At 38.0% G+C, this 12,066-nt stretch overlaps 1 protein-coding gene across 9 annotated transcripts in view; it reads left to right on the forward strand.

Annotated features, from left to right (window-relative positions):
• Positions 1-12,066, forward strand: part of CDK14 (cyclin dependent kinase 14) — a 343,783-nt gene that overhangs the window by 66,798 nt on the left and 264,919 nt on the right. The window contains exon 1 of one of the 9 annotated variants that reach the window (XM_005480265.4): positions 70-233. The exons of 5 other annotated variants lie outside the window; for them this stretch is intronic. Coding sequence is in view for 1 of the 4 variants with exons in the window: in XM_005480264.4 (XP_005480321.1) it covers positions 419-493 (75 nt within the window). In the remaining 3 variants the exon portion in view is untranslated. Of the gene's footprint in view, positions 1-69; positions 234-324; positions 494-2,625; positions 2,760-12,066 lie in introns of those variants that run through there. 3 more of the 9 variants (XM_014269935.3, XM_005480264.4, XM_026795435.2) reach the window with 3 other exon arrangements.

Here is a 12,066-nt window from a genome sequence, read left to right on the forward strand (position 1 = left end):
TTATATTCTACTCCACTGGGATTACCCTGTCTTGAGGGATTTCTTTGTTTGCTGCTTTAGATTTCCCCCTTTCTTAGCTGTAGTACAGCCGTACCATTTCAGCTTGCTAGTGCAGAAAGATGTTGTGAATTCAGTTGCTGAATGAACCCGGCCTGACTGCAAACACTAACATTGCTAGAGGGATGCCAAAGAGTTGCAGGTGAATCTGACCTGATCTGGGCAACAACAAAACGGTAAGATGGGGCTTGTTTAAATCTCTGGGATTAATTGGGTGCTGGGGTTTCCTGTTTCAACCTGAAGCCTAGCTATCACATGCTTCCAACTTGAGCAGGATTCATTCTGTGCATGTCAGGGTGGGTTTTCTCGGGATTGCTTAACATCCAGGCAGAGGGAGGCGGTGGGAAGCTGGGAACGCCACATGAGACCTCTCGGCAGCCACCCTGGTGAGACTCCCCAGCAGTACTGCCTGCGGTTTGTAAATACCAGGGAAAAGGTAGGGGAAGGCTTAAAAGCCGTGCTTTTCTCGGTACAGCTTTGTATCTCTCTCTCTCTGGCAGCCTTATTTATAATTGTATTAAGAGGATAGTATGGGCAATTTTTTCCGATACATGCTTGGCTGAACGCCCTCTGGGATGAGTGAGTGAAGGACGTGATCAGCCACTTTCTCATCTCTGCTAACAAGTCTGTGCATCTTGCTATATCTGAATAAATGTCTGTAACAGTTACAGATTTGCTGGGTGGCAGAAGATAAAATTAAAATGATCCTTTATAGAAACATACTATTTCATGGGTGTCAGAATATTTTTTTGCCTTGTTAGCCTCTGTCATGATTTTATTCCTCTTGCACGCTGTCTTTATTTAATATAACAAAAAGTGAGGTAGTCTTTTTAGGTAGTCATTCGTGAATGCTTATGTAGGAGTGTGTTGACAGTGGTTTGGATCTTAGAGGAATATTTCAACATATGAAAGCTTGAAGCAGCCGCATGTTCAGGGAAAGAGAGGAAGAAAAGAGCAGCAGTTACCATTAGTACAAGACAGAAAAATGAAAATGTGGCCATAGTATGGAATTATTAGAATTATTTCTGATGACTTAACTGACAGCTAGTGTGTTTCAGTTGTAGATCAAGCCATAGAAAACTAACTCTCAACAGAAATCCATTGGAGCTAAACAAAAAAATAGTATTTCACCATATGTCCTACTATTTAAAGGAAATGAACTGTGGTAGTAACAGTAGAGTGATGAGAGATGGCTTTTGCTTTTAGTAGTTAAGGACAAAAGCAAAGGGGCTTTTTTTTTAGATGAGAATGCTTATCTTTATGCAGCATGTGAATTATACTCCAAGAAGAGATCAGTTGTATATCAGTGTGGGATCAAATAACTAGTTTGACAGGGATTCATGTTTTCTTTTTCTGTACTTGCCAATTAAAGGGTTCTTCTTCTTTGTCACTGAATATGATTAAGGGGTAAAGATTCAGTCCAACATCAATTATTTTATGAAGGTTTCATTATTATTTTGCTGAAGTTCCTTCTTCAAAAATGCTGTATATACTGTGATGTAAGTGATGTGAAGTGATCAGTTTCAAATATATACAACCTTAATATACTCATTTTTTTTTCTCAGAAAGTAGAGATGCCTTTTGCTGTTGTTGTTGTAGAATTACCCATAATGTTTCCATTGAAAGAGTTAAAGTTGTATTATTCTTTTATGATATTGGAAGCTTTCCTTTGCTTGTATTGTTCTGTCTATTAATAAATTGCAAATCATTGTTTAATGCACAGGAGTAACTCAACCACTTGTGTTTGCCCACATATTGTACAATGAATGGAAGTCCAGGCATGAAGGATTTTTTTATAGCAAATTTTAACTTGTGTTTTTCTCTTAGCGTTATCTTTTCATATACTTATAAATGTGAAATTTGTTGCTTCCATCATTCTTCTAGAAGTGTTTCTTCTCCCCAAGCCTGAAGTCATAATCTCTGTTAGTTGAGTTACTACTGTCTCTGGGTTCTCATGTTTTGGTTTTCTGAGCTTAAGAAAAGAATAATATTTCAGACATATTTTATTGATAAATAATATTCCTGGTGGTAATACTTAGTAAAACACAGATCCCAAATTAACTAGCTGGAAAACTTAAAATGTGGCCAAAACTTAAGAACACAGATGGGAAAGGGGAGAAATACGTAGTTTAATAAGCAGTTACTGCCAAGTGCTCTGTGAGTATAAAGAACCTTGTGTGAATCAGTTTTGTAGTGAGGCTGGGGTCTGTTACAGCAGGAAATAAGGGATTACCTGAGGAGTGGGTGTTTGCCACAGACTCCTTAGTGACCCTGACTCCAGGAAGAAAGAAATTCAAGGAGTTGTAGCTGAGCAGGCAAAATATCAAGATCTCATCTAAGTTCAAGTTTGGCCAGCCATTGATGTCCTGTAGCAAAAATGGTGGCCTATCATTTTTTTCCCTTTATTTTTGTTATTTTGCTGTATAAATCTTAAACAAAACCGGTACCTAAACTCTCTAAAACCCAATCTGCTCTGACAGGTTTTGACATTTTCCCCTGGCACTGTTAGCATTGGTGGGCTGTTTGGAGGTTTGATCTCTGAGCAGGTGCTCTGTCTGTCTCAGACAGGCAGTTCTGTTTTCCCCCGGAGCCCTCACAGAGGAGAGCATGGGCAGAGCCATGGAGGGGCTGTGATTGGGCTCAAGGGTGCCTGGCTGGTCCCACAGCGCAGCTCTGCTGGACTCCAGCTCTGGAGAGAAGAGGTGAGGGATTATTTTGTTTTTGAAGGGAAATCTTTGAACTTCCACTGGGCATTTGCCCCTGCAGATTTCAGTAGCTGCCCTGGGTGGGTCTTTGGGGTCAGCAGGAGTTTGCTGGATTGAGAGTGTGTGTGAGTACTCAGCCTGGGGCAGGTGAGAATTTGGGCTGTCATGTTCAGCAGCTTCGGTATAGATGTGAGTGCAGATGTGCCCCTTAAAGGTCACAGGAACTGCTGAGCAGATCCAGACAGCTCTGTTGGGGTTATTGCCCTTTGAAGTCCCAGAAAAGCAAAAGTACTCAGCTGTCAGGGACTGCTGGGCATGGTTTGTAAATTTGGTTTGATAATACTAGCCTTAAAATGTTCCTAAGTGTTTCATGTATTGCTACAATGATAATTACAGGTTACAATCCCTGTTGAAATGAATAGGAGTATCCTAGCAAATATTACCTGAAGCAACAGAGAGCCTGTGCAATATCAGTTCTCCAAAACCTGTTTCTGAACTAAAGAAAAGACTAGCTGGTGTTTTTAGTCTGGGAAGAAGAGGTTAATTACTATTTTCTGAACTTGAGTTCTCTTAGGTCCATCCTGGCTTCCAGAATATTTTTTTTTTGCTACCGGGTTAGGAAGCAGTGTACTGATCATGTTAAGAATCTGACCCTTAAGGACTTTATTTTTCTTAATGCTGTTATTATGATGTTCATGTCAGGACAAGTTCTCCCAATAGCAACTCCATCAGTCCCTTAGTGCTCCTTCCACCCGCATGGTGACTTGTGTGTTTTGGTGTGGTTCAGTGAATGCCTTTCTGTGGCTGCTTTTTGCTTTTGACATAAATGTATTGTATATTGTCAAAATCATTGATTATATGCATCTCTTTGATGTGTGGCATATTTTTCACTGATATATTTAGTACCACTCCCTAACATAAACCTACACATATTTCTGGATTTAGCAGTTTAGGAGAAAGCGAGTAGTGAAAGAGTAATTTAATATAGTACTGAACGTTGAATTCAGAGGGGTGATTTTGTATTATCAACCCCATAAACGTGATTTTGCCTTTGTAAAGGTAACCTCTGGGCTTTCTCTCCATTGCTGGTGATCTTGCTCTTTTGTTTATCATATTCCTGGGTGGATGGACTTCTCTGAAGTTGCTATATCAGTTCTGGCCTGGCCTGCAGAGGTCACGGAAATGTGCAGTTTTGTCTGTTAGTTTTCTTTGTTTTGGTGTGCTAGTCAGAAATGATGCCAGAGTGTGAGTGGAGATTTTTCTTTTATTTTGCAAATATTTGTAGGATTTATTGTCGGAATTTGTATACAATAATTCTAGAGCTGAACTTGCCATCTCATCCTGCTTACTAGTTCTGTTGCAGCTTCTGATTGAAAAATAACTTGATAAACTTAAACTAGATGTTATATAAATGCAAAATAACCTAAGCTAATAACAAATATCATATCAGAAAGCTTTTGATCCAGTCTGTATCATTTTATCCAGGAAATTGAATAGAATTTGTCAGTTATATTTCAGTTTTGCTGTGTTGATGTTTGTAATTTAATATTAAATTGTATAAAACTTACCTGAAGTGGAAAATACCAAATGTTGCCAAGTGAGCACTGGGGAAGTAAAACCACTAGGAAACGGCATAATGTCTATTTATATATTGTGAAAGCTTAGCTTCACTTAATTCATTTCTGATGCTTTTCAGTCTACAGGCTTAGAGCGTTTCAATATGTCCTTCTCCATTTTATTAAATCTTTGTGTAAGTACACAGAAAATATATTTAAAACATTAGAGGGTATGTGTAAAATAAGTTTGCCCAGACTTCCCTGTAAATAGTGAGGGTTTTAATGAACAAATTGGTTCTGTTGTTAAATATTGGCTATAGAAGTTTTATTTTAATGTGATGCAGGAGAGTTGTCTTGAAAAGTTCTACAGTTTAATGATGGAGTGGTTGGTTTTGCTGCTGCCTAGAAAAGTGGTGGAACCAGCCCCCTGACTTTCAAGTTGGCAAGGAATTTTCTGTGTTTGGCAAAGTAGTCCAGATTCATAAAATTATATATTTATGAAATTATATAATTATAAAATGTGATTGTACCACTGGTAGGCAGCTGTGCAGGGTAAGTTATGCAAGATATCTACAATCACTCTGTTTTGTGACAATTTTGTCATGAAAAGCTTAATGTACTGTAAGGCTGGAGAACTTCTTACACTGATGTTCTAATGACAGATGTGATTTTTGACCAATTTGATTCTCAAAATTTGTTGCTTGTTGAAAGTGATTCATGATGAACTCACAGCTTTGGAGGTGCAAATTGCCACCAACTTCAGAGGGCTTGGCTGCTTTGTACTGTTACAGCTTATTCTTTAAAATTCATTTGAGCACAGTCATAAGTCTACTATAGCACATGTTTTGGCTTGAACACATCAAAGAAGCAGCAGTGATTTTCATTTCTCTGTTGAAATACATAGGGTTTTTTTTTTTTTTAAATAAGCATTATCTCTATGCTGTTCATAGAATTCTCATTATAAAATTGTAGCCATCCTTCTTATGATGAGCTCTTCTCAGTATAAGCTTGCAACCTCTCCATTTTAAGTTTTATGCATCTTGGCAAGAAAAGATATACTAGAGTGTTCTTCATATTTTGAGTAACTTAATAGGCTATAATTTTCAATTATGCTCCTGACTAAATTCTGAATTGTAGGATATGGCATGTTTTCCAGTGTGACACATTATGCACTGAGAAGCAAGTTTCATTATGCCCCCTTACACCCTTTTGCTTTGAAAGTTATTGTGCTGCTGGCAAACCTGTGGTAGCTGCTAGAAAATTCCTTTGAGACTTTTCATTCAAGTTTTATAGAATTCTGTAACCAGGTCATTTGTCTGAGGGGAAAAAAACCAGAAAGAACAAGTTAAAAAAAAAGAAGTCAGGTATATATGAAATCCAAACACAGATGAGGACTTTTCATTTAATTATTTGTGAAACTGGGTTTTCTCATCCTTGTCTGAACTCTCAAACTTCCATGAAAGAAAGCAATGGCAGAAAGGAGGTCATGGATGGCTGTTAGTAAGATTTCAGGGAGACTGAATTGGAATGTAGGTTAGTCAGATCTCTGAAGATTCCTTGCACAAGAGAATAATGACAAACTTGAGGCTCTTTTTCTGCCTCTGCCTTTATACTGATTTGATAGAGGATACTTTGTCAAATGCAGTGGTTTGGAAGATAATATGTAGAGGAACAGATCTAGAATTGCTCAGAGAGCTTGTCTTTCCTTGTGACATTCATCTGCCTTGGATGCTGCATTTCTCAACCTGTAGGGTTGTTGACCTCAGGGATGAAGCAAGTAAAAGCAGGAGAGATTTCTTTCTTGGTGCTAAAATGAAACTTTGAAATGCATTAGTAGAATGAAGCCAGCAACTCCAATTACCTAGTTTATTGTCTGGCTTTTGCTGAAGATAGTTAAAAAGGAAAAGAAAGGAAGAAAAATGAAGAAAACAGGCAAAGGAATGAAGCATGTAGGCTTTTTTTAATGAAGGAAATGTTCTGAAGGAAAAAGTGCCCAACTAATTTACCATTCTAGTTTTGAATTATTTCTTGCAAAGTACTTTTAAAACATCTGCTGAAGCTAATGTGAGAGTGGCATTGATTTATTAATGAACATGCAACATGCATGCTGCTTCATTGCATTGAAGGTAAAACATAATTGAAGACAAAAGATAACTGCAAAAAAACTTTTCACCTGCAAATGTGTGTATTTCACAAAGACGATTACGTGACCAATCCCCTTCATCTTTTAATTTAACAAGTGCTCTTCAGCATTTATATGAAGAGCATACATGTGCAAGGTCTGAGTAGCTGGGCTTGAGTCATAGACTGTCAGGTACATGACCAGATCTCACCCCCAGCAGTGTTTTTGTTGCAGTCCCTGCTTGTACAAGGACAATTTTTTTTTAGTTTCAGTCTGACATACTTGACGATAACTGTGAAAGAATCAAGAGGCTTGCTAGGGATAGGCAAAGCAGCCTAAAGGAACTGGGTAGAGCCTATTTTCAAGGCATGGAGTTGTTTACAATTTATTTTCTTAAAAACCTTACTGACAGTCTCAGAATCTAGCAAGAATAGGCATTTTGTTGTCAAGTCTCTCAAGATTTCTCACACTTGAACTTGGCAGTGGGAAGACTTTACTGCATTTATGGATATGCCTTTGATAACTTCATGATTGGGGGAGTTTTGGAGGATAGAATAAAATTATAAACCTGTAAACTCAGAAAGGCATAATATACTATTCTCACAAAACCACTAATAATGCACTTATGGAAAGGAAACTGTATAAACTAGCACTAGCACATGTAGCCATCTGTTGGAGCAGGAGGCTGATATGGAAAATGGATTGAAAATATTTTTTAATCTTTATTTTTAAATCCTGTTCATATGGTTACAGAGGAGGAGAGACAACAGATACAAGTGGGTAACTAAGTAAAAGAGTATAAGAACCACCTGTCACAATTTCTCGGGAGTGTTTATGTTCAGACACTTTCTCCACCGCCGTTCTGGTTACCAAGGCATCCTTGGCTCGTGCCTGGCACTGGAAGCTGCCTCTGCCACAGTGATATCCCTGCTGATCCTCAACTGTGCCCTCCTGTTTGGTTTTTTGGAGGAGTGACCCTCCTACTTTTGGATGCCGCAGGTCTGAACCCAGGTTAATGGAAGCAGCAGCAGCCTGGTTGGAATTTCAGGAAAGGCTTGCATGGCACATTGTGTTATATACCGGTGTGACAAATGTGAACACTGTGCAAGTAAAAGGAAGAATTTATTTGCCAGGTTTTATTACTAACACAGTTACTGTATTTTGTGGCATCAGTACAGAAATAGAGCAAAATGCCCCTTTAAATCAGCTCTGTTGAGTTTCTGTCTCTTTTCATGAGTGTTAGAGGCTGTCAGGACTTTGGTGTGACCTTTATCTGAGATCCTGTCCTTAGGTGACTCCTCCTGACGTCTCTTGTCACAGAACAGAGTTTTGCTTTGAGGACATATGTAGGCTTTTATAGACCTAAAATCTATTTAGGTCTAATCCAGACTCTCTTGAAAACTGGACCTTTTTTCTCTGCAAGGAGAGGAACATCAACTTTGATGGATTAGAAACTCACTTTTCTGAAGCTAGGCTGTGCTATGAACAGAAAAAAAAAAATTAAAATGCTGAGTTTCTCCTTACCATGTTGAAGACATCTAAAATAATTTTCAATAATTCCTAATTTCAGGATTGTGTTTGCTTCAGAAATTATACTGATATTTAGATGTCAAGTTAGCAGAATAAATATGTTCTGTATTGCAGCCCTTGGTGTGTTGGTGGTGAAAGGAAAGAATTGTGTAACCAGTTTTAATTTCTAGTTTAAAATTTTATTTTTCTTGAGGCAGGTAAAAATGTTTTCAGATTTTTATGCAACTGGGATTCCTACCCCAGGTCTGATCAGTTGGTTTTTCTGTGAGAATAACTTTTCTCTCACTTGGCAATTCAGCACAGACATTTAATCAGCTCATTGAGTTCAGTCTTTCAGACAAACACTGAGAATTAATGTCAGAGCTTTTAGTTCAAAAATTCTCCCATCTGGCACTTCAGTGACCTTTTTATATTCGCCTTCTTCCATATGACAATGACAGTTGGTTTAGCATCAGCTTTGACTTTGGAAATAAAACGGCCATTTTGGGCGAGTGCCTTTGAGATGGGCTGTGGGAGGTGTATGAGTAAGTTTGTGGTAGGTACGGCAAGGAGCATACCATATCCCCAGATACCATTTCCAGTCTCTGAGCTCTGTTTTCAGTTGCATTTGCTAGCTCATAGCTAGCAATCGCTGTAGCCAATTAAAGTTAAATAAATATTACCCAAGAATATGAATTATAGTTCTGGGACATCAGGAGAGGAAAAGAAGATTCTTGTTTTACAACCATTTTTTCCTTGCATCTTCCTTCATTTCTACCAGCTCCCTATTTTTTTTCCCCCTCTCTTACTCAAGTTCTCTTTCAGCTTCTTTTAGCTGTGCCCATCAAATGTTCAAACCAAAGGGCTGGTGTAGGTGATTACAGGGAGGGGTGAGTGTGTTCAAGGACCGCTCTCAAGTGAGAGCCTGATTGCACTGGTAGCTCTGGTATGAGCTGGCTGGTGATGTCGTGCAGCATTACATGCTCTACTTCCCCTTTCACAATTTTATCCGCTCCCTTATCTCATCTCTTGCTCTTCATGGATCTTTTCCTGTATTGTAGAATTCTCACACACTGAGCTCTCTTCTCAACCTGTGCATGTTTCTGCTTGTGGGTGCAGCAGTCATTTGCTGACCCTCTCCTGGGGAGGATGGAGAGTGCTACCAGATGGACTGAGGAGAAGCAGGCAAGTCTTTTGTTTGAAAGGAGAAAGAGCCTCCCTATTGCTTTGTTCTGCAAAGAGAATGAATCTGCAGATAGATGCATTTTTATTTTGAACAAAGCTGCTTATAATACTCCAGAACATTCCCAAACTGTGTTTTATAAGTAGCAAATGTCAAATTCCAGGGATGCCAAAATCTGCAGATGACTTGTGTTCTCAATTGCCATGGTACCAAAGCATGGTAGAAAATAACATGCTTATAAATGGTAATAAAAACTTGTATCCAGATAGGATTTTTCCAGTGAAAATTAATGGCAGACTAACTTTCTCAGCAATTCAGCTGTTGAACAAGTAGTCACCTAACCATATTTTTTTTATACATCTCTCAGCTAAATGCAACTGCTAAGGCTTATTGTCTGTAATAATGAGATTGTTGCACTACTTCCAGTGGGTTTTGGCACTACAAATTATAATCTATATCTTCATAACTTTTTACTTTACAAAGCCCAAGTGCTTTGCAGACTTAATTAGCACTCTCAGTTTCTGCTTGTGATAGGGATCGCTGTTGTGAACAGAAAAATGGAATTGTGGAGAGGTTGAGTGACTTCCTTACCTCACATTATTTAGTAATTTTAATTCTTGATTTTCTTGCCGCATGCTTGATCTTGGGTTTCCCTGTGTCTGGTCCATTCATACTACATCTTCTGGAATGGTGGAAATGGGTGGAATTCAGATATTTCCTTCAGATTTTTCAGTAGCAGCTTTGGATGTCTATTGTGGTATTTACCCAGCCAGTCAGTTTTTCCCCCAGATTTACACAGTGGCAATGACTAATAAAAATAGTAGATGGTTGGCAATTTAAAAAATATTTTACATAAGTCTGTATCCACTGGATGTCAAAAGTAAGCATTTGTAGTGTTAAATGTAAGAATTAAAACCCAGATATAATGCATATTCCTGAAAGATGTGATGAGCTCCAGAGCAGGGTGTCTTTAGACTATAAAGCATTTTAAAGTTCTTTTCTTTTGTGTGGTGGGATCTCTGACCTGTTCTGCCAGAATTGGTTGTTCTATGTTACTGAGGATATCTCTACTCATATGAATAAATTTCACTGATATGGGACAGGCTATATTTCACTAAGTACCCAAACAGGTGATTAATTCCTGATCATTCATGACTGTTTTAAAATTCATTAACTGTAAGACTATAAATTACTTACATGGTTTAACTGATCAGTCTCACTCTTTCAATGCTATATGACTTTAACAGTAAATGAATTAGTCTAGCAACCTTTAATTTTAAGAATCTTATTTCTTTGGGACCTCTTAATTTTGATGAAGTGAAAGAATCTTGCATTGAAACTGTATCACAATAACTACATCTGATACACCATTTATTATTTTCACATTAATCCCAAATGCAGATAAAGGAGTACTGCTTTAAATGAGATTTAATGTGATTCAAAGAGGCATCTTTATTTAGAAATGGTTCCATGCATTATGATAGTGATTTTTATTTATTTAATGGGGCTTATTATGGAGCTTTTCACATGGAGGAAAATTATTCTTCTTGTGGTTTTAGTCTCTGAATTTAGCAGTATTCTTTATGGGGAAAAAAATTGGCTAAATGCTGACATTGTTTTGAGATATGGTAAGTACTATGATGTTAGGGTGGAGGCTGTAGCCCCATGGTGCATGGTCCATACTGGCATAATGATGGCTAAGGCTCTTTATCCTAGAGCAGCCTTGGGATCTTCTCAAATGGACTGGGAGCCTGGGCAGGAGGAGCTGGGAGCACGTCCAGGCTGTGGTTTTGTCTGTCATGGATTGTCTTCAGATTCTGATCTGCAACTAAGTTACAGAGTATAAACTATGTTGTGCTTTTTTGGAGTTCTTTCCTGAATATTCTGGTTCTTTTTACCTTAAATAAATTTTAAAAAACACAGAGGAACACTAAAATAACTTTTAGTATCAAGCTGCACTAACTTTTGTGGTGCTGCGTTTTGTTTTGCTTTGCATTGCCATAATCTGCGATAGCTCAAGTAATTACTGAAACTGACATGAATATTCAGATTTTCTAGATAAGTCTTTCTTTTGTGTCTCCTTTTAAAAGTAGAGAGAGCTCTTCATGTAGCTGTAAAGTGGCCATTTATGCTGTAGGTTTTAAGTGGCCTCATGAATTGTCTCATCATGGTGTCTCGCTTTGTCTTACATTTTTCAGATGAGACTGAGTAAATAATTGTGAGCAAATTTTAAAAGTAGTTTTATTACACTAATTAGAGTGTGGAGAATGTGTATAGCTTGGCAGCAGAATGCACTTCCCAAGCTGTCTCACAATTATGTATTGACATTAAGGATCCATATGTGAAAAATGTAATGGGTAGGAAGATCATGGAGAGGTGCTTCTCTTGGAGCACACCTGGACTGACAGGGAACTTTTTTCCAAGATCTGGAAATCAGATTTGGGATCAGGAACTCTCAGCTATTAATACTGTTGCCTCACTGAACAGGAATAGTTATTGCTATTTTCCAGATTAAATCTTTTCCTACAAGATACCAAGTGCCCGGGCAGTTTCTGAGTGCTGCTTTGGAAGTGTTCTTCCAAAGAGTAACTTCAAACACAAGAAATTATTTTCTGTAGGACCACTGTGTTTTTGGTGTAGAAAAGCAAATCTCCCTAAAGGGAGACTGGTATTGGAGTGTAGTGTGGCCTTTTCAGGATTTTTATCTTAGAGTCAAAGCAGAGACTTTGGGGATGAATGTTCTACAGATGAAATTTTCTGGTGTGAATACCATACATATAATTCCCATTGTTTTGTCGTACTTTTTTCCCATCTAGTTTGTTTAGTTTGGTTTTTTTTGTTTTTTTTTTTTTTTTTTTTTTTTTTGTTTTGTTTTGTTTTGTTTTGTTTTTCTTTTATCACCTACTCCTTGTCTTGGCCCCTCTCCTGCCGTTT

Source organism: Zonotrichia albicollis, chromosome 1 (assembly GCF_047830755.1).
Source record: "Zonotrichia albicollis isolate bZonAlb1 chromosome 1, bZonAlb1.hap1, whole genome shotgun sequence".
Classification (NCBI taxonomy): domain Eukaryota; kingdom Metazoa; phylum Chordata; class Aves; order Passeriformes; family Passerellidae; genus Zonotrichia; species Zonotrichia albicollis.